We start from the raw sequence: 26,421 nt of genomic DNA on the forward strand, positions 1-26,421 counted from the left end.
CACTCATTCTCATTTTCATGATTAACCAAAAGTGTAAGTAAAATAAACCAAATCAAATCAAATCAAATCAGGGTTCTACTGTGTCAGTACATTTGCATAATTTAACCTTATGTTTCTGTAAATAACCTACACTTCAATGAAAAATTCTGCAATTTTTTTTATATTAAAATAATGCTACAATTATTCCAAGAAAAGTAACAATTACTTAAGAAATTCCTACATAAAATTATCCTCACCAGTTCATGGTTAACACTAATTTCAAGCATTAAATAAACTAAAAACCAATTGACAAACTCTAATAGAACAAGATGCTCCATGGATGAGCCTCAAATTCTCACTAACTCCTCAATAAATTAAGACAAATATTTACAGAAAATTATTTTATGTGCTGACCAAGGGAATCTATATTTCAGTAATAATAATAAAAAAAAAACAAGTCAGCAATGTGACATTTCAACCCTCTTATCAGGCTCTTCCCCTCACTTGAAACCAAACTTAAATGGCATAAAATTCAAACAGGAAGAAGCAAATATACACATAGCACAGGGTCTAGACAAGAATGTCTGTAAGTTCCAGTCGTTATCTGCAACATACGTCTCCAGGTATTTCTGCATGTGGCATCTCGTGTCAGGTAAGTGTTGTCTATTTTTTACTAAAATATAGACTGCCTTGGTCAGCATATGTAATGCTTTTTTTTCTGTCATGTAAACGAGGCTTAATCGTGCTACCATTACACAAAATTTTAAAAGTGTGGTAGGAACTTGCTGTTACCTGTCCACTGAGCTCTCCTCAAGCTTGAAGAGAAAGCCGAAGCCCATAACGAGGTGGCAGGAAGGCAGGTAGTTCTTCTTCCCTCTGACCATGAAGCTTCCGGTTGTCAGGTACTCTCCTGCGGGGGCTGTCTTGGACACCTGGTCACTCTGGACCCACCAGGCATTCGTCACCACTTTGGCATCCCAAGCAACACTGTTGGGGAGAAAAGATTCAAACCATAATAAAAAAAGAAATGCCATACATTACTTTACTTGACATAAGCCTTCTTCTGTAGAAACTTTTGAGAATTGTACTCTAGAAGAGAGTTCTCATCCAGATTTGCTAATAATGATAATAGGGATGGGACAGATTAATCAGTATCCTATTGGTATCTGCCAATATAGGCATATCGATGTATCGGTAAAGTTACCAATAACTTGATCCAATATATATCTATAAATATCTTACAATTTAGTGCAATATTCTGCCATTTTCTTATAGTTTTTATGGATATAAACATATAATCTTCATGCCCATGAATGAAGACAGTGGATCTTCGAAATTAATAGGATTTAACCATTAAATTGTGCAAGGCGAAAGTGCGAAATTTTCTAAATTTCACGTAAGTAATTATTTTATATTGGATCAGTTGAATAATAATAATACTGATGCCAATGTACATAACAGGTATTTTTGATATTCTGATGTAATTTTTTGATATTCTGAAGCAAAACTTTGATAAACTGATCAAAATCAATACAATTAACAACGTTTAATTGTTACACTTTTCAAGCATTGTTATTGGTGGGAATCAGTACCTATGTTGGTATAAGCATTGTTATTGGTGGGAATCAGTACCTATGTTGGTATAGGCATTGATTCAGCCACAATAATGAACATTACCGTGCAAAAAAAAAAATATATAAAAATAGGGCGGATACTATTACTGGTTTCTATCTTGAACGATACGTGAACCTTGTAGCAAAATAAAGCTGATGAAGATACGCCAATACATGCTAATCACACAACCAGAATACTATCTCACCTGTAAGAGACGGCCATCACTCCAGCTTCATTTAATGTCTTTGGGGGAACAGGTTGTCCCGTGGGGTTCTTGATAACAATGCTACTAGCTCCTTGGATGTCGGCGTGGACGTAGATGTCACACGGTTTCATGTACCTCTTCACTATAAGTTCATTCTGCTGCTGGTCACGTCCTCCTATGACTGAAAACAATGTGTGCGAGATGATCACTATGTGAAATGCACAAAGAGTAGAAAACTTAATTCCTAAATGTCACTTCTACAAAATTTTAAGTTACTTTTCTTACATAGCATTTAATTGTAACCATGCATTAGACAGAATATGAGGCTGAAAGAACATAGCTGAACCTCAAGTATATGTTATAATGGGACTGTGACCTATAGAACTTGTAATGCAGGACATTTTATGATATTTTACTATGTTGATCCCACAAAAGTAAAGTACTTAAAAAAATGTAAAGTGGAAAATGAAAAATACAGATAAAACTTGTTAGCATGATATTGTGTAATACAAACGAGTTTTATTTGAACGCTGTTTAAGCTGACCTCTATGGCAGAGTGGTTAGCACAGCACTACAACACCAGGTTTGAATCCCTGCTTGTGCATAGGTGTTCTTTGCGAGCATTATGTCATCAATTTCATCATATCACTTATCTTCATCTTTACGGTTAGCCAAAAGTGGCAGAAAAGTGAAGTAAAATAAACCAAATGAATCAGAGCAGTTTACATTCTCTGGTTAAACTTTTAGTGTATTGAAGCATGACCAAATCGAAATATGGATAATTTTAATTAAAAGTTGTCTTAAAATCCCTTCAGTGCATTTAACTTAAATACAAACTCTAATCAGACATTAGAAACCCGCTTCATTAACTGACTGAGAAAATTAAACACTTTCAGTACAACTATATCAACTTACTTAAGTAGTTTTCTGAGCTTATGAACCAGAAGAACTTCTCAAACCAAAACACCTTTCTTGCCTTGTTGATGGTCGTCATTGCCTGCACCTCTTTCAAAGTCTGCTTCGTCTTTCTTTCAGCAGACTTCAAGGCTTTGCTCTGGGATTCAATTGTTTTCTGCTGCTTTTTCGCTGCACTTCTTTTTTTGGTATAGTATCTGGAACAACAAAATAATCGCATTACAAAACCATGGTTTTACCAGTACAAGTCCACCAAATATATTAAACACACTTCAACATTTGAGTGGTTAACATATACATTCGAGTAATACTTCTCAAATGCGTATTTTGCTTGAGTAACTTTTATTTTGTTTTATAAACACAATAGATAGAGCTAGAGAGCTACAGTATTTCATTTTTGACGAAAACACGAAATGTGAAATAACACACTGTAATGTTAATTTTTCATGTTTCTGAAAGGTGCGAGGTGCATTTTCCTACCCTGTTTTGTCACAATATGATGCGAAATGAACTGCAAAATGCGAAATAGACTCTTAAACATGAAATTTTGAGTTTATTTACCAAAGCGACACTTTCTGAAGTTTGAATTATCCTGCGAGTTATGCAATACACAGAAAATTGATTAATTCTGCTGTAAATATGAGAAGAAAAAATGGACCCCTTTATACAGGAATAAACTTAATACTCTGGTTACTACATAAATGTGCTATGAGAAGGTATATGGTTATTTTGTGTAATAAGTGAAGTTTTTAAATCAAATGTAGGATTGTATTCGCAATTTTAAAATCAAAATGTCATTTTATATACTGCTTTTGATCTAATTTTTCAATGCTATAACACCGAAATTTTATTTTATTTACCGCTTTTGAACCCGAAATTAGCTCGGTTTTTGTACCAAAATTTTGTTTCTTTATTTTCCAAAAATATGTGCCTCTAACAATAGTGCAAGAAACAAAGTAATTATTATTAATTATTCATTACTACATGCAATGGTTGTCCTGCACCAAGGCCATGCAGTCTAAGGCATCAGGCTTTGGGCTTGGGCTACGGGAGGCATGCTGGTTCTATTTTCCTGGGGGAAGCGTAACAACTTTTCTCCTGAGATTTCGGCCTGTGTATGGGACCAGTAGCCACCCACCATCGTGAGGAAATTGGGGAGCTACGGACGAGTAGGGTAACCCAGTCACGGAAACCTACAATGACGACTGGGGGTTCGTTATGCTGACCACATGTCACCCCGGTAACTGGTTGGATGATAATGCACCTCTGATGAGGCATGTGGGAGTGAAGTCAGCAGTCGGTAGGTAGGCCCTGACTCTCAAGGGCTGTTGCACCATGGTTATTATTATGTTCTTACATGCAAATATTGAAGCTGTGAAATCATCTTAAATCATGCTATTTTTTTATCGTGAGAGCATCATTACATTCAATTCCAATACTTTGAAAGTACCAGTATCAAACCATAGTTTCAATGTAGTTCATATCACTGTAAAATGCACACAATAATTGTAAGAAATATTACAGAAAGTCTGAAGAATCTGACAACAATTCTGTTCGCACAAACACAATATACTTACTTCTTTGCGTTAGCATAAGCAGACAGATCAAGATCAACATCCACGATCATGGGTTTTAGACCTTCATCTTCTGAGTTGGATACACTGCCGTCACATTCATATGGGTCACTGCGAAGAAAAGCAACTAATTTACAGTTTGTAAAGTACATAACACAAAATTATTCATTCAAAATAGGACTGAGCCCAATACCAGGTGACACTTTCCTGGTGTTAGGTATTTTGCGGGGCCCACAAAAATGTCACATGACACTTCTGCAGAGAGTACATAGCTGGAAATTACATTTGCATATTGTATTAACTATATACTTAGTGTAATGTACAGGTGCAAATTTTAAGAAAGACCATTTTATTTCGGGCGTAACACATGGAAGAGAATATAAAAGTTTACAGGATCCTGGTTGGTAAACCTGATGGTAAGAGATCTGTAAAAAGGTCAAAACAAAGACTGAATTACAATATTAAAATCGAGCTGATGTGAATTTGTAGGAACGGTCAAGATGGGACTCGCATTGCCCAGGGCGGAAGACATGCTGCAGCAAGAAACCTTCAGGTTTAGGAATGCCATAGTAACCATAAGCTAGATACCTCAGGAGCAATGAGATGTGATTAATCTCTAGCTTCAATCCTTTTATCTTAGATGCTACTGGATCTCCTTTAGTTCGGGCTTCTGAAACTAGGTTTTGGATGTCTGGCCACGACATCTGGTTTGCAAGAGCACTACGGATGGCTAGTATTGCATTGTCCACCAGAGGCTGATTTCTCGTGATCAACTCTGCTCGCTGCTTATCTACCTCCTGAAACTTCTCCAATGCAGACAGACGTTGTACATGATCCTTCCTCACATTTTCCAACTTTTTCATAGCTTCTTTTTCCTGAAACAAGATATTATATTTCAGTTTGAAGGTTCCTTAATATTAAAATACTTAACAAAAAACAATTGGAAAGTAAACAATACCTGACACAAAATGTGAAATAACATGCTGTAATGTTCATTTTTAATGGATTTGAAAGTAGTGGGGTACATTTTCCTACTGTGTTTGTCATGAAAGGGTGCAAAATGCAAAATAAACTCTAAATAAAATAAAACATGAAATTTTGAATTTACAGCAGAACACCAATTTTACGTGCCTGGATTTTACATTTTCCCACGTTATGTATTCAATCTTGATGGTCCCAACATAGCAAAATACGAGGGTTATTTTTTAAGTAAGGTCCGTTTTGCAATAGAAACGAAGTAAGTAAATGTTTTTTTTTTTTTTAAAAAAAACATTTATGTTCTGAATTTACATACACTTCTCTATTTGCTACATAATTTCCTTGCCGGTTTGAACATTTATCGTAACGAACTACGAGTTTTTGGATACCCTCCTCATAGCACTCTGCCGCCTGTGAGATAGCCAGTTACTCACGGTCGTTTTCACTTTTTCATCAGTGTCTAAATGCTTGCCGCCCAGGAAGGTCTTCAGATGGCGGAAGAGGTGGTAGGTGATAGGTGCAAGGTCTGGACTGTATGCGGATGATCGAATACCTCCCAGCCAAAAGATGCGATCAGATCATCATCCGCATACAGTCCAGACCTTGCACCTATCACCTACCACCTCTTCCGCCATCTGAAGACCTTCCTGGGCGGTAAGCGTTTAGACACTGATGAAAAAGTGAAAACGACCGTGAGTAACTGGCTATCTCACAGGCGGCAGAGTTCTATGAGGAGGGTAACCAAAAACTCGTAGTTAGTTACGATATATGTTTAAACCGGCAAGGAAGTTCTTTAGCAAATAGAGAAGTGTATGTAAATTCAGAAAATAAATGTTTTTTTGAAAAAAACATTTACTTCTTTTTTTATTGCAAAATCGACCTTATTTAAAAAATAACCCTCGTATTATACAATTTTCCTCGATTTTACATTCTTCCACATTTAAAATTTGTTGCCCTGAAAAATGTAATACAGTAAACCCTCGTTAACACAAACTAGCTTAAGACGAACACTTGGATAACAAGAACAAAATGTTGGTCCCGGCAGGAATGTATTACATCTTATAGAAAGTTTTATCGGATTAAAGCGAATTTCGGTTATCACGAATTACGAACTGTTTTATAGTCCATTGCGTCATTAGATCTCATTTAACACGAACTTTCAAAGTTTTTCATAATTTTTTTACTGTTGTTCCTCTGTTGTTCCTGTGCTAGGTATGTAAGAAGTCACTCAACAATTGTGATCATTGCATCAACAATTAGCTTATACATATTTAATCAACAAATTCAGTTGTGTATTCACATGTGTTTTTCTATTCTTTAAAAACGTAGCCAGTACGAGTAACATCAAGTTGCAAGCAGTAAGACGGGAGTCATGGCCAAGAGGAAGCAGGCAGACATAGATCTGCAAACAAAACTGAAAATCCTAGAGGAAGTAGACTGTGGTGCATTGAACAAAACGACAATTGCTGAACAGTATGGAATTGCCAAATCTACATTATCTACAATACTTAAAGATCGTAAAAAAAATTCTTAATGCTGCTGCATCGGGATCCGGGAACAAATCTAAGCGACTTCGAAGTGCTAAGTACGAAGATGTGGAAACGTTACTTCTACACTGGTCAAAAAAATTAGGGGAGCAAGCAAGAAATCCCAAAACCAAAGTTGGTAAGTCAAAAGTAGCAATGTATTTTGATTAGGTGAGTGTGTCCTCAACCAGTACAATACATGTCTATTGAGTCATTAGCACAACAGTTCTAGGGGTGATTTCTGCAAGGTACTGCACAAAATCAGGAGAACAGCACGGTGATAAGACAACAGAAATGGACAGATATGCAACAGATCCATACCTCTAATAAGGCATGTGGTCGCCATGAACTGCTATGACAGCTGCACATCTGTTTTGCATGGAACCAATAAGGTTATCAACGACAGCCTGCGGGATATTCACCCATTCCTCCAGAAGGGCCATTTCCAACTGTTGCAGAGTTGCAGGCAGCGCTGGCCGAGCAGCAATGCATCTTCCGAGTGTGTCCCACACATGTTCAATGGGATTCAAGTCTGGGGAGAATGCTGGCCATACCATTCCTTCGATACCCTCATCCCGTAGCATGGCGTCAACCAGACGTGCTCGGTGAGGTCGGGCATTATCGTCCACAAAAATGAAACTATCACCGATATCTGCAGCCATTGGGACAACATGAGACCTGAGGATCTCATCCCGGTACCATAAGGCTGTCAAAGTACCGTTCCGGATAATGTGCAGGGGGGTACGTCGACCAACACTGATCCCTGCCCATACCATTAAGCCACCGCCACCATACTGAGACACTTCGCGCACATGTGCGGGATAATTGCGAGTCCCACGTTCCCTCCAGATGAGAATGCGTCGATTATCTGACTGGAGACTGAAACGCAACTCATCCGAGAAGAGAACTGAACTCCACTCTCCATGTCCCCACTCACGATGTTCCACAGCCCACTGTCTGCGGGCCCTACGGTGTTGGGCATTCAGAGGGACACACACCATTGGTCTTCTTGCATAAAGACCCCTTTCCCGCAGGCAATTTCACAGTTTACAGTTTGGCCCGAGACTCTTTGTCCTGTTGCCAAAACAAGGCCGCGAAGCAAGTCAGTTGCAGTTTGCTGCCTATTCCTGCGAGCCGACAATGCTAAGTACCGGTCTTCCCTAACTGTTGTTGACCATGGGCGACCTTGCCCAGGCCTCCTTCGTACTGTACCTGTCTGTTGAAATCGTGTCCACAACCTGGAAATGACACAGCGTGACACACCAAGGGCTGCAGCCACACTCACGTTGTGTTTGCCCTGCTTCCATCCTCCCAATGGCTCTCCATGCGCTAGATTCCCCTAAATCGTGTTGTTCTGCCATCGTTCTTATTCAATACTACTCAACTGAATTCCACCTGCACTTACGGTCTGCACCAAACACCAAACAACTGGTGTTCCCAAGTGACCTCGTGATTGCTCCTCATATCAAAAATTCTGCCACGTGCCTTATGGTGTCACTAGAGAGCTCTTCATGCTGATGATTCATCACAGATGAATTGTACTGGTTGAGGACACACTCACTTCATCAACATACATTGCTACTTTTGACTTTCCAACTTTGGTTTTGGGATTTCTTGCTTGCTCCCCTAATTGTTTTGACCAGTGTAGAATGATTCAACCATATGCACACTTCAAATGTACCTTTAAGTGGACCTATAATTCAGTCAAAAGCAAGTGAGATTGCCAAAAATTTAGACATTCAAGATTTTAGTTGTTCCGCTGGTTGACTGTACCGGTTCCGAGAGAGACATTCAATTATTTCATCATTAGTGATTTGTGGTGAAGCAAATAAAGTTAATGAAGAAGGAGCAAACAACGCGTTCGCATCTGCGACAGAGCAATTTACAGGAATTTTTCACCAGAAAATGATCTGCGAGTACTTTTTTTAAAAGTTAATTACTGTAGTAGTGTTATCTATGACGACACACATAACACATATTGTAAATGGTTAATGTGTAGAAAAAACTGTATTGCAACAATAAAATTTGAGTCACCGGTTAGCACTAACTCTTGATTTTTCGATCCCTTGGGATTCGTGTTAACGAGGGTTTACTGTATCAAGGTATCACTATATTTACCAACAGAACATTTTCTGAGGTCTGGATTATTCTGCGAGTTGTACACAATCAAGAAAAACTGATTAATGATGTTGTAAATGTTTGAGAAACAAAAATAGACTCCTTTACAAATAATCAAAATTATGTATTTTGCATAATTTCCAGGATATTTTAGGGTCTGCAAAAGTGGTGGGTGGCATTTTTGTGGACTCTGCTGGGTGTGTGTGTGTGTAGGAAGTTGGGAATGGAACTCCAGTTATCAACGTACCTGGTGGACAGCCTTCATATCAATCTTTTGGCCTTCCAAAGCTGAGAAATATTCATCCACTGCTGCATCGAACGTATCAAACTCTTTAAAGGGCTGACTAGAATGCTGCTTGAACACCACAGGATGGAATTCGATGTTTGTGAAGAAGTCCTTCTCTTCACCTTCCGGGGTTGGCCTCTTCTCGTGCTTCTGAATAATATAACCCTGAAAGTGACATTCCGGTGTTATTTTCACTCACAAAAAGTATTTCAAAATTTTATAATGGATGGACTGTCAGAAAGTCCATGGAATGACATTCTGACAAACAATTAGTTTCTTTATTTCAGTTCTCATTAAATGCTTTGCAAAATTCTTACCAGCATTCAAAAGTTCAAGCTTGATTTTTCTTATTGAAGTTCTTTACTGGGACACTACAGTTTGATACTTTCTTGTCGTGTGTGTGTGTACACACACACACACAAAAACCAACATGAAAAGAGTCACACAGTCACCCCATTTCTGGTACTGGACATAAGTACTCTGACACTTTTGCAACTTATTGTATTAATAATTACTCTTTTGGGGAACGAAAAATGCATAAAAAATTAAAGTACTGGAATAAAGTACTTACTTATCTGCAAAGTGATTTTTCGAAACTATTAATAATAAAATGGCAATAGTTAAAAAAGAAAAGAGATATCAACAGGATGGTGGCAGTTCCCACTGAAATTAATGGAAATTCGAAAATTCCATATCGTGGAAGAGTACTTTATTGCAGTTATTATTTAAGTAACTTTTAACACTTACTTTGGACACTTCCTTCCTAGCCATCTCCATCAGCCTCTCTGCTTCATCCAGTGCAGACAGGAGCTTTGGTATGTCCTCCAATATATCAAATCCTTTGCCTAGCTTACATCCAGACGGTAACCCAACCTTTAGCAACACGTGGTCTATCACAGCTGCGCCATACTCTGCAGAAAAGTACATTATTGTTATTTTTAGATATGATTCAGTATTGATATCGATTGTAATAAGGTAATTCACAATACACACTATGTACCTATCATTTGATCTCTCCACTGAAGGTGGTGGGTTCAAATCCTCACATGGGTGTAATTTGTGAGCGTTAATTCATCAATTTCATGTAATCGTCACTCATCTCATCATCACAATTAGCCAGGTAGAAGAAAGACAATGTAAAATAACACAAAGACAGGGGAACCAGGATTTTACGCTTTTTCAGGGAACCAAACTGAAAAACTTAAAATCCAGGAAAATGTAAAAATCTGAGGAAAATTGTATCACTTGTACAGTTAGTTAACCCATTGCTCTTACTGCCGGTAACACTAACTCTTTCTAGACCTACACTGAGGCAATCCCATAATCATGGTAACACAAACACTGGTTTATCATTTCAAGACTTTTATTGTAGAAATCAAAGATTGGGATGCACATACAACCTTTAAAACCTTCAATAGTCATGTCTAGGTATTGACACGTACATTTAAAGTGGTACTGGTCCAGACAACAGATATGTGTACATTATCCCTTTCTAAGTATCTTACCTAGGCATGGATTGAGTATCTTTTTTAGATTATCTCCTTGCTTTGAGTTGGCGAGAATTTCATGGAGTCTCTCAGAAGATGGAGAACCAGAAGACTGACGAGCTCGGTCAAGAGGATACTTCTCCCTCACCACAAACCTGAAAGACAATAAGCAGAGTTTTCTTTAAATAAATATGTACATGCACACACACATACACACTTTCCTCACCTTGGACAAAATACACTAAATTATTGGGGGCATTCAGTCAAAGTCTTCTGGTTGCACAAAAACACTAAAATTCTTCATTACACATTGAACAGATTTGGCTTGCATTAAGTTATTGTCATTTGATTCTAGTATTGTAATAATATTTTTTAAAAAAATCCTTATTAACTCATGCCACACAAAACTAATAAATAACATCAAATATTATAGTTAAAAATAACACAAAAAACACAGACAGCATGTCACGAGACACTTAAAGTTTGTCCAAGCTTTCGACTCCATTTCTGAGTCATCATCAGGGCTGGTCAAAAGCCCGGACAAACTTTTAAAGTGTCCCGTATCATGCTGCTTATGTGTTTTTAACAAGAATGTTACCAGCACGTGACATAAGAAGTTATTTAACATCAAATATCATACTTTTCTGTGGCTTATAATTTATTTCTACATTACTATGTCATTGACATTAAGTTTGGAGTTTCAGAACAACCTCAGAAAGAACAACCTCCTGAAACCTTAAACCCAATCATTGATTATCATCAGGAAGTTATTTGAGTTGTAATATAAAGGAGTTCTTTTTCTATGCAATGTACTGAAAAGGAATGTCAGTTTATTACAATTACTATTTTGTATTAGTTATAAAATTTTGAAACAGTTCTGTCAATCTGCACATTTCCCCTCTACATACAATCTACAGCTTCAAGTGGAATCCTACTCTTCACCAGTATTTAAACCCATAAACCCTTGTTCATCCCATTACTATGACTACACCATGATCGTTGATGTTGACGCCTTGTAATCAAGGGGCCCAGGTTCGATCCCAGTGGTCTAGATCCCACTTTGAACTGCAGGTTGAGTCCCAATTAGCCACCTGCACATAAAATGGACTCAAAACAAACCTCCTGATATTCAAAATGCATAAAAAAGCTCAATTTTTTTTTTAAAAAAACAACAACCGTATTTGCCAAATTACATATAGGCCTCCCCGATGGCGCAGTGGTAGCGTCGTCGCCTTGTAGTCAAGGGGTCCCGGGTTCGATACCCGGTGGAGGCACATGGTACAGTGGTTCGGATCCCACTTTAAACCGTAGGTCCAGTCCCGATTAGCCTTACTGTGCATAAAGTGGACTTAAAACACCAACTCAAACCAAACCAAACCAAATTACATATGTGTAAACTTATGCATGCAATTGTTGAGTTCAGAAGTTGAAATTTTACTGTCTTTCCTACTTACGACAGATGAATGTCTATCACATTATACATTTGAAGTTGTTTTTTTTGTTTGTTCTAAGTCCACTTTATGCACAGATAGGCCAATCAGGAATGGACCTTCAGTTTAAAGTGGTATATGAACCACTGTGCAATGTGCCTCCATTAGGTATCGATTCTGGGACCCCTTGATTTACATTATACATTTAACCAAACCATATACAGCAATAATAATAATAACCATGCTATTCTACTACAATTTGTATTGAATACACTAAAACAGTAAGATAAACCTGAGCATTGATGAGATAAGACAAGAAACACTACCTAATTTCTTCACCTTCTGTGTGAGGTCGGAGAACATTGAGAATTATATAGTTGCAATCAGCCAGAATGATATTTCCCTTATCATAAAGTTCAAGCATAACATGGTAAGCTGCTTCTCCTGAGCCAAACTGCAAATCTACAATTCGATCTATTCCCAACTGCTTTAGCGATTCAAGCCTCTTGTTTTTCAGATGCTTCCTCAGCTGGAAATAAAGCAAAAAGGCATTGTTCAGAATTAGTGCTGAATCATGGCATACTTTGGTCTTAAAAAGTCAGGACAAGACATAGAGACACTCCATACAGGAAAACCTGGTTAAATGTGGAAAAAGTTATTAAGAACCATGAAAGATGAGTTGATATTTAGAAGGTGTAAGTTTTCCTACCATATCTTAGTTGCGCCAATCCATGACAAAGTGATCCTACCACTCAAAAATTAAAATCAGTCAAAATACTACTCAAACAACATTAAACTTAAACTTTAGCTTAGTGCAGGACACTAAATAGTTAGTAATTTGATATTTACATGTCCTTGAATGGCTTTAAGAATTCAGATTAACAAAGTGGAAAATGTGATAAAGATTGTCTTTTTACATTAAGAATTGAGTGTATAAGCAATGTTCAATAAATTTGTAATTTCCACAAATAAGCTTCATTAATATTATTATAATTTATGAGTTCAGAAGGTTCTTTTCCCCTTTGATATTGTTCAGTTAAGTATTAGGTGAGTAATATGGTATTAAATGGAATTAATTAATGAGCTATTCACATAGGTCACACCCGGAACTATTTTAAAAATTAATAACAGTAAAAATAAAAATGCTTTCACTGGAATAAAAGTCATGAGACCAAAGGTTGCAATTTACATTCCTCTCCCAGAAAGTAAGTTTCCCACTCACCCACAGGTGGCAGGCCATGCGTATTGAAACTGGCTTTGCGCATGCGTGAGAGGCACATACCCTGGCTAGTGAATGCTCTAGAAGTTGTCTCGCGAGAGTCCTTAGTAGCAACGCGGCAGCACAATGAAACATGGCAGCTCTTATTCCATCTCCCGCCGCGTGCGAGGTTCGTTCGTTGATCAAGTTCTTGAACACACAAAACATACAGCCGATCAAAATTCATCGTCAGCTGTGCCAGGTGTATGGGCCAGACGTCATGAGCAAGCAGATGGCACGTCATTGGTGCAGGACATTTACTGAAGGCTGGCAAAATGTGCATGACGACGAGCGCAGTAGGCAGCCGTTATGGACAAGCTTGTGGAGCAGGTGCAGCAGTGCATATTGGAGGATCGTCGCATCACGAACAGGGAACTCAGCAGCCAATTCACGCAGAGATTTCTCGGCCGTTGTTGCACGACATTGTTACCAAACGCCTTTTGTTCCGGAAATTGTGTGTCCGGTGGGTGTCGAAACAACTGACGCCCGAACACAAAGGAAAATGCATGGGCACAGCGCTGACATTTCTGCAGCGTTACCATGATGACGATTTTATCAACCAGATCATCACAGGGGATGAAACGTGGGTTGCATACAGCACCCCAGAAAGCAAGCAGCAGTCCAGTCACAGTGACGTGGTAAGCTCAGTGCCAGGGTGATCTTGCTGCACGACAATGCGAAGCGGCATATGGCTAGGTGCACTGCAGCCCTTCTGGACAGGTTCGGGTGGGAGGTGTTCGATCATCCATCGTACAGCCCGGATCTTGCTCCCACTGATTACCACCTGTTCTTCCACCTGAAAAAGTTCCTGTCTGGTCAATATTTTCACAGCGACGAAGAGGTTCAGACGGCTGTCACACAGTGGTTCGGCATCCAGGCGATGGACTTCTACGACGCAGGTATACAGAAGTTAGTCTCATGCTATGACAAGGGCCTGAATTCCGGAAGAATTATGTTGACAAGTGCTGTATCTGTGGCAATAAATTGTTGAATGAAATAATGTTTCCTTTTTGTGCACGACCCCAGGGAAACTTACTTTGTGGATGCACCTAATATGATGGATAAAAAAGTTGTAAAAATACACAGTTTTCAAGTTTTGTGGTGGTAAGTGAGAGTGACACCAGGAACTTGTTATTCCTAAATTGCCCCAAAACAACGGTGTTCAGAGACATCACTCTTCAGGACAGTAACAATATCTTCATTCTGAAACTATAATGATGATCTGGATGAGCTCAATGTCTTTGTTCACAAAATATTTAGATTTGAAGGGTGGGATTGTCACACCCGGAACTCATGGATTGGCCCACTTACATTTTTCTAATTCTCTAGGTTAATGAGAATTCACTGAATGAACCGATGATAAATATCCATTACCTTATCTAGGAACCAGTACATGGTGATAATATTTACTGTAGGGAGGCTTATTTTTTTTTTAAATAAAATGACTCAAATTGATATTAATGAACGCTGTTAAATTATATGAAATTCTGTTAAACTGCTATATGTAACACATGCCAAAAAAAAGGCATTGATTATTTTTTTAACCTGCTGAGTTGCAAAGCACTTTTCTGCTTTTATATGTACCATTTTGTTTAAAATCTACAAGATCAGTGAATTTAAAAGTACTAAGTAATTTACACAGCAGGGGCATTACAGCATTATGTGTGTGATGTTTACACACAATATGTAAAGTTCTAGACATGCGATTGGATTAAAATATTCATAATGCACTGTTTTCATAGAATGAAGGAAGTAACTTGTGGTGTCTGGTATAACACAGGAAAAAAAATATTGAGTATGATGACAGCCCGAATGCATGAAAAGCATTAATGAGTAAACCTGTTTGACTGATAGACTTTCTTTACTTTATTTCACTTTTTGTGTCACTTTTGGCTAATTTGCCAAGATGGGGATGAGTGATGATATGATGAAATTGATGAATGGGACACTCACAAACATCATGCACAGGCCAGGATTCAAACCCGGAACCCATGGCAGCGCAGGGCAATGTGCACTCTGCAGCGGGGGCCGGCATAGAAAAGTTTGACTTCATTTGTCTGTGAAGCACATAGGCTACAGATGCTAATAATTTTTGTGGGTGCAATATGTAAATTACATGCATTCACAAACATTTAACGCAATTACAAACAATAATAACTCTTGGATTGATTCATGTTTTTGTTTTTTAATTCACATGGAGTAGGACATCTTTTCGTGGAATGTCCCAGGACATTATTTACTCATCTATTTTCATGCTTCATGAACTACTAAAAAAGCAAATGGAAGAAATGCAATAAAATTCAACTTCAATCAATCAAATAATTTCCATTTCTATCCCTTGCCAGTTTTGGACAATTATAATGATTAGGATGAATGATGATTATGTAAAATTCATGAAGGGACACTCGCAAAGAATATCCATGCCCAGGCAGGGATCCGAACCTGAGAACTTCAGTGGCAAGATTGAAAGTGAACTACTTAACGCACAAAGTCAAAAGAGCTGGCTGTAAACCGCTTCAAGATACAAACTATCATGTTACTTAGTTAAACAAGTCAGCATTATAGACAAACCTTCATGGAGAATCCAGATGGTGCTACATTCTTGGGCCATTCGAAAGCAGTTGTGTGCATTCGGTTTCCAGACTCCAACAACAGAACAGCTTTCTCCTCCGACCTCTGAAGCTTAAACAAATAAGTTCTGTGGTCTATGTCATATACCTGGGACACCCTCATGCCTATCAACCTGAAAATGAGAGAGAAAATATAATAAGAAATATTCAGAAGAGCAGTAGTAAAACATCCTTGCAATGCTTGGTGCTCCACTTCATAGGCTTGTCATAAACTGGATCTACAATTCAAGAGGGAACCAAGAAACTAGAATGCCTCCTCATTTTGATTTGAATCATTTTACTTCGCTTTTGTGCCACTTTTGACTAATTGCGAAGATGAGGATGAGTGCTAACAAACACCCATGCCCAGGTTGGGATTCGAACCCGGGACCCTTGGCTTCGTACCACGATGTGCTAACCACTCTGCCATGGGGGCAGGCCCATCCTCATTTTGAATTGAACTCAGCACTAGTTGAGTACAAGAAGATAGCAAGCACTGCAATGGTATTGCAATGGATAACATTACCCATGTGAAATGTAATCTCTATTTTATTTTGTATTCTTGGCATCCATAACTGAGGGTTGTTCAATGCAAAGAAAACGCAAATTGTCCTACTTATACAGGGTGTTTCTAAAGGTCGTTTACAACGCTTGGGAGGTGATTCCTCACACGAAAACAAGCAAAAAGTCTAAGTTCCATTTTTACGACTGAGGCTTCGTTTCCGAGATAGAAGCCTCGCAAAAGGTGACAAACTGAACGTCACACCTGACTGGGACGAATACTATAACAGATAGAGAGGCGGTTCCAAGGGAATCATAAAGGAATCGTATGTGCTCAGTCCGGAAGTCACTATGAAAAGTTCACTGCACGCATGCGCAATGGAGTCCTCAAAGGAATGGGGGATTTCCAGCAAGAACAATACATGGAAAGGGTATGTAACGCAGCAAGAAGGACCGTGACGAAGAGAAATGCGTTCAAGACAACACATCCCGACCTCAAACATCAAAACATGAGCACCGAACACAAAATCCGAAAAGTTGAGCACGGTTGCATACCCCAGTTACACGCGAGGAATGAACGAATCATGTCATGTGACATACGAGAGACACATTACTCCACCAGGAGGAGGGAAAGAAAAACACAATATCAGATGATTGCGACAACGTGTATTTTTACACGCGACAACTACGTAATATCCCCCCCACACACACACAACAAACAACAAATGCTACAATATCTTACGCACAGACAGTCCCTGTCACTGTACACCAACTGAAGATGTCACTTTCACCACACAATGGGGGTGGGGAGCAATACCAAGAGTGTTCTCACTGAGATTTGCCGAGGGCAATAATCACAGACGGTTTTCAAAATGTCTGCCGTTTACTTCTACGCAGAGATGACAGCGACGAATCAAGGATTGTCGAGTACGAGCAAACAAGCCAGGTGTATCTGCTATAGTGGAACCACAAGCAAAACAACCTGCGCAGACCCGCGACTCCTGTGCACCGGGAGAGTGGACCATGCTTCCTTATGGCCCGAGGTGGAGGGAAGAAGGGAAAGCTCCGCGGGGACTTTTCGTCCCAAGGTTTTTTTCCTTGTGGTCGATCTGTACAGTCGCGGCGGCGACCTTGATGCGAGCAACGAGGTCCTCAGCTGATGTGACAGGTGTGTCGTATACGAGGGTTTTCATTTCTCCCCATAAGAAAAAATCGAGAGGGTTGAGATCTGGCAACCTCGGTGGCCAAGGCACAGGCTCATCCCTACCAATGAATTGCGAAACACGTCATGCAGGAAATGTCGTACATTACGATCGAAATGAGCTGGTGCCCCATCTTGTTGGTACCACCTTTCTTGCTGCAGTGCCAAAGGTACGGTCTCCCAACAGTTCAGGCAGAACCTGACTAAGAAATGCATGATACGTGCGACCATTCAGGCGAACAGGGAGAATGTATGGTCCAATTAAATGATCATGTACTATCCCGCACCACACATTCACTGAAAACCTGTGCCGGTGATGGGCCACAAAAAGTGCATGTGGGTTGTCAAAGTCCCATACATGACTGTTTCTACTATTGAAGACATCCATCCTGGTGAAAATGGCTTCATCTGTCCACAATACGTTTGCCCCGAAGTGAGGGTTTGTGTCCAGCTGATGCAACAACCATTGGCAAAACTCCATACGAGGGCGAAAGTCACGAGGTAACAGTTCTTGTACTTTCTGCAGTTTAAAAGGGTGCATTCCTTCCTCTGACAACACTCGCCAAACATTCACATGAGACGTGTTTCGTGCCCGAGCAAGCACTCGCGTACTGGTGCCAGGATGTTCTGCGACCGCTGTTAACACATCTTCTGTAAACTGATGTGTGCGTACACTTCGGGGTTTTCCAACTTCTTGCCGCGGTGGTAACACTGACCCTGTTTTACGCAGTCGACTGTCCACTACCTGAAAAAAGGTGTGAGACGGTAAACGTCTATGTGGAAAGCGTTCTCCATAAAGACGCCTTGCCTTACGGTTATTACCACGTGCCTCCCCATACATGAGATGCATGTCTGCTAGCTGCTGGGTCGTATACGCAGCCATCTGTGTAATAGGGAGCTGGAACTGCAAAGTATCGTTTTTGTTTAACACTGGCACACTGCACAAATTGGTCGTATCACCGTACGAACACCACAGACCAATTGTAGCGATACTTGACTTGCCCACTCCACCACGTCAACTTCTTTCAATACAACATACTAGTACTCTTCAATGTGTATGACAACCTAGAGCGAACTGCTGATCATATCCCAGCACATGTAACATGACTGGAACGACTGCCGGAGAGAACCAACCCTTCGAGCTCCACTCGCGGGAACATCAGTCATGAAAGTCAAACGTAGACTACGAGAGCCAGACTTGCCTGTGCAGCGCTTCCAAAACTGGTCTCTTTTACGTCACAATGATCGCGTGCGAACACTTTTGGTATTGCTCACCACCCCCTTTGTGTGGTGAAAGTGACATCTTCAGTTGGTGTACAGTGCAACGCACTGTCTGTGCATAAGACATTGTAGCATTTGCTGTTTGTTGTGTGTGTGTGTGGGGGGGGGGGATATTACGTAGTTGTCGCGTGTAAAAATACACGTTGTCGCAATCATCTGATATTGTGTTTTTCTTTCCCTCCTCCTGGTGGAGTAATGTGTCTCTCGTATGCAACATGACATGATTCGTTCATTCCTCGCGTGTAACTGGGGTATGCAACCGTGATCAACTTTTCGGATTTTGTGTTCGGTGCTCATGTTTTGATGTTTGAGGTCGGGATGTGTTGTCTTGAACGCATTTCTCATTGTCACGGTCCTTCTTGCTGCGTTACATACCCTTTCCATGTATTGTTCTTGCTGGAAATCCCCCATTCCTTTGAGGACTCCATTGCGCATGCGTGCAGTGAACTTTTCATAGTGACTTCCGGACTGAGCACATACGATTCCTTTATGATTCCCTTGGAACCGCCTCTCTATCTGTTATAGTATTCGTCCCAGTCAGGTGTGACGTTCAGTTTGTCACCTTTTGCGAGGCTCCTATCTCGGAAACGAAGCCTCAGTCGTAAAAATGGAACTTAGACTTTTTGCTTGTTTTCGTGTGAGGAATCACCTCCCAAGCGTTGTAAACGACCTTTAGAAACACCCTGTATTTCTATCCTGGTTACTTCACTTTTCTATCTCTTGGGTTAATTGTATCAGATGAACTGATGAGACAAACCAAATGATACAACCATGCCTTGCCCAGTGTTCAAACCTAAGACCTTTGACATGTTTCTTTTTTTACATATAGACATGTAATTACATAGGTGCACTTTACAATGAGTAAGACTAAATCTTCATGAAAGCAATTACAAAATTAATATTGAATAATGAAATAATACCAACATAAATAACATTTTCATCTGCCATTAACATTGCAGTGGTCGCGTCAAAAAAAAACAAAAAAAACTCGTGTCCATTTCACCCATTATTGGTCAAACTTTCTCTGGTTTTATAGCAAGAATATTCTTTTTTGAAGTATTCTGGTGCACTTAACAAAAAATCATAATAGGAATTGTAGCTTTCTTGGCGATGTGATTTGAAGAAACGTTCTCGGGTCACCTACCAGGTTAAATCGACATTAGCTTCAAACGTCTCGAGTGCATACATTGCTCTCATCAGGGAATGTCATCATATTAAACCTTGGCGCAACAAAACAAACCTGTATATGCTCGAAATTTTGGAAGCTAATGCCGCTTTAAGCTAGCTCGTAACCCAAGAAACTTGTTCGAAAAAAAAGGAGTTATTTCACTCGAAAAATTACAGTAGGGAGGAAATTTTAAGTCTAATGCATTACATTTGGATGTGATTAAACCAAACAAAAATAAAAATATTAGAATCTTACACGTGCACTTCATAGGCCTATATTTATAACATATTTAAGAAACACATACATATATATATATATATGAAAGAAATACCACGTATCCTAAAAACACGGTAACAGTTCGTTATATCGGAGACACATTAAAATCGGATGTTTTGTGTTTCGCGTGGTTCACACTTAACAATTGTGTATTGCGGAACATAGTTCAAGGTGTCATTATGCTTTTTACATGAAAACAAACACAATTTTTCACATACAGAGTGATTTTTTTGATTCCTTTCTTCGCTTCTGTAACACACAATATGGCAGGCACATTTCGACTCACGCTCTGGTATACAGTGTTTCCAACCTTCACCGAAAAATACCTACTATCGTGTTCATCATTTGTGAAAATTTTACATTATGCACGGGTAGCTGACGGATAGCCCCACGAACCATTTCCAATAAGGTTAGGTTAGGCAAGTATAGTGAAAAAAAAGGGGGTTGGAAACACTGACAGGGGCTTACGTCATCAAACGTACACAGCATGCAGTTCACATAGCGAAAGCAATGGCAATTGTGCGTCAGTGAGATATTTCTGTTGAAAAATACATGATTTCCTGGTCGAATATACTCCACGATGAAAGAAAATACCTCGATGAATGTTGGAAAGCTTAGAGAAACTCATTCCCGTGAGTAGTTTCTTCTGTAAAAATGAAGAAATGTGTCTCCGATATAACGAACTGTTACCAAAAACACTCCTGTCAATGGTCGCATGGATCACTATTGTGGTCCACTAAAATATGAGCTCTAATAAACAAGTCAAGAATGAATAATTTCAAATAACTGCTGCATGATCACTATTGTGATCCATGCGATCGCTGCAGTGTCAACAGTCAATAGTATTTTAATTACTTGCCATAACAAGTAAAAAAACTCACCTCTGGAGCTCTGTTATACTGCACACCAAGTCATATGTACTAAATCTGGTCTTCATCTTGATAACTTTCAATTCTGTTAGAAACAAAAGAAATAATAAGTTCAAGCACATAAACTCAGTTAATTTAAACACAATCTTAACACATGTGTGTCTGGTATTACAATTTTTTGTATTTAATAATATTAATAAATTTTCTTTATTAAGCGGGCGAGGTTCAGCCAAGGGCTGCTCTGCCACCTAACCCTTGTCAATATGATAATACATATGAGATGATATAAACTTATGGAACAGTAAGCTAAACGTAAAAAATAAAAATACAGAGATACAAAAAAATGAAGAAAAAATACATAGGAATTAGTTGCATACAAAAAAAAAGTAACTAGAAATACAAAAGACAATAGTAATAATAATACAATTCCTTATAGTGAGTGACTTGATACCTTCAGTATGTGCCCCGACTCTGCCATTGTTCCATTAACAACAGATCTTTTATTTCACCTTTGAAATTCAATGGGTTGTTTACACTAGCGATATTTGCAGGCAATGCATTCCATGCTTTGGGAGCCGAAAAAGAGAAAGATGATTTGTAGGCCGTGGTAGAGTGATGGGGTAAATCGAAGTTGTGCTGCTTACGGGTAACATACTGATTGATTTTCCTACGGGAATGCATCTTCTCAAACAGGTACTGCGGTTTACCTTCTGTCAGTATGTGGCACATAAAACAGAGATAGTGCAACTTCCTTCTGTTTGCGATGGTAAGAACCTGATAATTATTTAAGAATGGAATAATATGATTGGATCTTTTTGCTTGAAAAATGTATCGGAAGCCTGCATTTTGCACCATTTGTAGTTTTTTACTGAGCTTTTGCGAGAGTTGAGAGCCGTAAACATTATCACAATAGTCGAACAATGCGTAGATTAATGCTTGGATGAGTCTTAGCTTGCATTCCGCAGGGAGGAAGTCACGGAAACGATTCAGATTCTTAAGTGTTCCATAAGCTTTCCTACATTGCATCTTTACATGTTCTGTCCAATCAAAAATATACAGTTTATTATTTAATCCTACACATTGCTCAAAGTGGAAAATCAGTAACAGTTCTGATTGTTTTAATTTTTTCAAATTCTCCCAACAGAAAGACTAATTATCGTAGAATTTTGGAAATCATTGTCACACAAAATTTGAACCTTCCTTAAAGTAATGAGCACGGTTTGGATTTTGAAAAAAGTTATTTACGTTGGAAGAAAAACTTAAAAATTACCTTACGCAAGCATGCATGCATGCATGCTTCCTATGGACAAGGAATTCTCCATTGGTAGAAGGTAGAATCTAAACCTTTTGGCAGTTATCAGTAGTAGAAAGCATTAAGGGATCTTATTGTAGTGCTAAGAGAACTAAACGTGACCTGCCTAATCTAACAACAAAAGCATTTAGGGTCATTATGAAAATATTAAGGGAACTAAACTAACTACAAAAGCATATTGGGAAGTGAAAAACCAGTGTCAAGGAAACACACAGTAAGTAATCACTAAAACTCTGCAGTATGCGTTAACAGACGTAAATCGAAACCGAACCATGTAAAAATTGCACATGTAACATGATCAAATCGCAATAAAACAAAAGGAACTTGGGCCCATTTATTACATAGGAAAAGGAAATATGTTATTCTATGACAGTAGACAATACCAAATGTTTACTATGATGCAATTTTTCAAACTTGAAACATTACAGTGGGAAGTACTGTATTAATTAATTCATCTACCTAGAAAGATGAATTCTATTGCAATTACCTGATAGTCAATGTACAGACTGATTCATCAGAATGTGAAATATTCTGTTACAAGCAGAAAAACATAATTTGAATACATGGAGAATGCATAAATTCTGTCTTCCTGAATACAGTAAATCATTAATCATAGCATATTTTGAGATAATAATATAAGTTACTAATAATGTTTTTATTGTATGTATCAATGTTAAGGGGAATTACTACTTTGTGTGATTTACCTTTTACTTAAAGACCAAGTATATCATGTCAGTTGTCTCTATTTCATAAAAATGTAACAAGAAGTGAACTTTGTAATTCACACGTTAAAACCAATAATACACACCAACTGAGTCAAATTATACAGAACGTATACAAGTCAGCTGCCAACAAATCATGCTGCGTTATTTTTGAATGACAACCCAAAAAAAATTATTAAAAATAAAATATGTTCTATTTACCTTTGTCGATTGCACCATTCGCCCAGTGTAGAAAATACGGATCAATATATCATTGATTCAAAAAATATCTAGTATTTCTCTAAGCTGTACCTACTCCACATTGCTCGTCTATTACTGGAATCATAATCCACAGCACACAGACACACACAGATAAGATGTATAGGCACAGATTATGTTCCAACCAAAGACGATAGGGGGCAACAGTGTACTGATGTCTGTAATCTGTGAATAAAAGTCACACCTTTTCTTCTTTTTTTCACATGTTTTTCCGAGGACAAGTTATGGGACCGATAATTTTGGATCGGGACCGGAAATTTTAAAATTCTGACATTCAGAATATAGAAAAGTTTCCATTTCCCGAGTCGGGTAACTTTCCCAACACAAAAAGTCTTGAATACAACTCTATACCACTATGCCTCCCCCCTTTTCCATGATTATTTTTGCATTTCCGGAATGAAAATTCACATTTTCAAGCAATGTCAATCATAATCTAATAATAATATAATCCGTTGCGCAACAGCCCATGAAGGGCCTAGGCATACCTACCGACTGCCGATCTCCCTCCCACAATGGACATTTCCACTCAATTTTTTTTACAACAATTTTAAAAACTACACCTTGGAAAATTGAAGCCTGCAAGTTCTCGCGTTTCTCTGCGTCCAGTTTAAGGCAGAAACGAGTCTTCCAAAGTTGCGAGGCTAGCGTTGCGCTGAAAACACGCCGTCGCCATGTTACTACGTCACTCCTTAGGGAGAGCTCGTTTGTCGTCTGCTTCGAGCGTCCAGTTCCGGATGGGTAGCCCACGGTGAGCGAACACGTGCAGCAGTTTTACAAATTTGTACCGATTTAAATAATGGAAGAAGGAGCGATAGGAGAAAGGAAAGCTATGCTTTGTAATGATCATTCTTCTATGAAATATCCGTGCTGCTCACGTGGAAGATAAATGAAAGGGTTCAGCTGCGTGTGTGTTCTCAGGCCATGCGAAAAATATTGCTTATAAAATTGGTTGCTGACCAGACACTCAAAAATATTTTCTAAACTTACATTTATCGATATTTACCGTAACCTATGTAGTGCAAAATAGGAATTTTCACATTCTTCACTTTATTTATAAAGCCTATTTAACTTTCTTTTCCATAAAGCAATTTCAGTTTGTGTTCCATTTCTGTTGTGCAAATTATGATCAAATATTTTTGTGCAGATAAGAGTTTTTTTTTATAGAAGATTACATTAGTTGCACAGTACATATCTATACTTAGTTCATGTATAATCATTACAAGGAAATAATGTGTATAACCATGGGCGTATTTAAGGGGGATTCAACGGGTCCAACCCCCCCTCTTTTTTTGGTTCACTAAAATTACCAGTTTCCTTGTTTTATCCGCTTGATCATAAAAAATTCCTTCGGACTTATTTCATTCTCTTAAATTAGAGACGTATAGGACGGGATACGGATGGGAAGGAAATTTCGTAATTCCACACACCAGATGGGACTGCAGACCAATATCTGCAATTTCCTGATAGTTTCGGAATTTCTGCGATATGAAACTGCATTGAGACTGTCAAATCAGTTATTTTTCCCCCTCGAATCATATTAAAGAAATTTGGTTCTTAAAAACGTAGTGACACAAGATGAACAGATTTTCACTTACGAAATAAAGCAACCCTAATCATACCAAATGTTGATCCATCCCTCCTCCCCGTGAACTATATATACGTCCATGTGCATAACAATATCGCATACCATCATGTCCCATACTGAAATGGTACGATATAATTATTTTGAATTTTGTACTGCGAAAAAAGCCGCCTCATCTCGTTACCCCGAACTCATTAATTGGTTGGTTCACAACTTCACCACTAAGGATCTTATCGAGACGAGACATGGCAGCCTTGGTCTCGTTCTCGTTGAGAGTTGTAAATGTCTGTCTCGTGTTTATTTGTAAATGTCTCATTGACAGTCTCGTCTCAATTTATAAACATCCGTCTCGGTTTGGGAGGGCATTTCTCGTTCTCGTCTCAAGTCAAATATAGAATTAACACGTATGCAAAGGCTTATCATTATAAATACAAAAAAAAACACTTTCTTTTTATTATATTTATTTTGACTCCTCGTTTCGACGGTACAGCCCTCGAAAACTAAATATTATCCTACTTATATATGCAAACCAAACTGCAGATTCAGAATTACCAGGAATGAACTGGCGTTGTAATTATTATACACAAAATTCATGATTTATCTGAGGAAGTCGCATGTTCCAGGTTTGACTCTCGACCTGGGCATGACTGTTTCCTTGTGAGTGACATTTCATTGAACTGGAAATTGTTACATGGGAGGATGTTTGCTCGAGACTTTGGGGACAGCTAGGGAGATGCTTCTATTGTTAATGTTAGTGTTGCTCACGAGACGAGGCATGTTCCGTCTCGTCTCATAAAAGGAGATGGGACAAGTAAATGTTTTCAAAATAAGATGAGACAGAACAAAAAGTTCGTCTCTAAGCATGGCAGCTTGGGTGATACTTAGATTGTGCAGTTGGTGGTAGTGTGTGTGTGTGTGGGGGGGGGGGGGGGGTACTCCTGCATCCCGACTTCGAATACTGCTTGTAGTTATTCATCTTCATTGTAGCGATTAGCCAAAAGTGGGAAGAAATGTGATGTTAGAGATGATACATAATAAATTAACCATCCGTTCTCATCGTTGCAGTTAAACAAAGTGAACGGAAAAGCGACGTAAAAGTAGGCTAAATACAAAAATTTGCAATATATATATATATATATATATTAACTGAAGAAAACTGTCATTTACTGCAGGAAATTTAAAAACTCACCGTACCTTTTTATACCATATCACCTCTTATATTGTAGAAATTGGCGTGTAAACCAGTGTGTTCTAAAAGCATTATCTTAAAAT

The 26,421-nt window shown here is 38.7% G+C and overlaps 1 protein-coding gene across 4 annotated transcripts in view; it reads right to left on the reverse strand.

Annotated features, from left to right (window-relative positions):
* Window positions 1-26,421, reverse strand: part of Clbn (Nuclear export mediator factor NEMF homolog Clbn) — a 94,156-nt gene that overhangs the window by 11,772 nt on the left and 55,963 nt on the right. For 2 of the 4 annotated variants that reach the window (XM_083137778.1, XM_083137777.1), the window contains exons 2-12: window positions 21,288-21,360; window positions 15,942-16,113; window positions 12,439-12,641; window positions 10,701-10,837; window positions 9,943-10,106; window positions 9,157-9,360; window positions 4,876-5,162; window positions 4,291-4,398; window positions 2,714-2,910; window positions 1,799-1,979; window positions 772-966 (exon numbers count right to left, since the gene is read on the reverse strand). In XM_083137778.1, the coding sequence (XP_082993904.1) occupies window positions 772-966; window positions 1,799-1,979; window positions 2,714-2,910; window positions 4,291-4,398; window positions 4,876-5,162; window positions 9,157-9,360; window positions 9,943-10,106; window positions 10,701-10,837; window positions 12,439-12,641; window positions 15,942-16,113; window positions 21,288-21,360 (1,921 nt within the window). Of the gene's footprint in view, window positions 1-771; window positions 967-1,798; window positions 1,980-2,713; window positions 2,911-4,290; window positions 4,399-4,875; window positions 5,163-9,156; window positions 9,361-9,942; window positions 10,107-10,700; window positions 10,838-12,438; window positions 12,642-15,941; window positions 16,114-21,287; window positions 21,361-23,291; window positions 23,311-23,510; window positions 23,672-26,421 lie in introns of those variants that run through there. The other 2 variants (XM_083137779.1, XM_083137780.1) reach the window with 2 other exon arrangements.

The sequence above is a fragment of the Lepisma saccharinum genome, chromosome 16 (genome assembly GCF_977018435.1).
Source record: "Lepisma saccharinum chromosome 16, izLepSacc3.1, whole genome shotgun sequence".
Classification (NCBI taxonomy): domain Eukaryota; kingdom Metazoa; phylum Arthropoda; class Insecta; order Zygentoma; family Lepismatidae; genus Lepisma; species Lepisma saccharinum.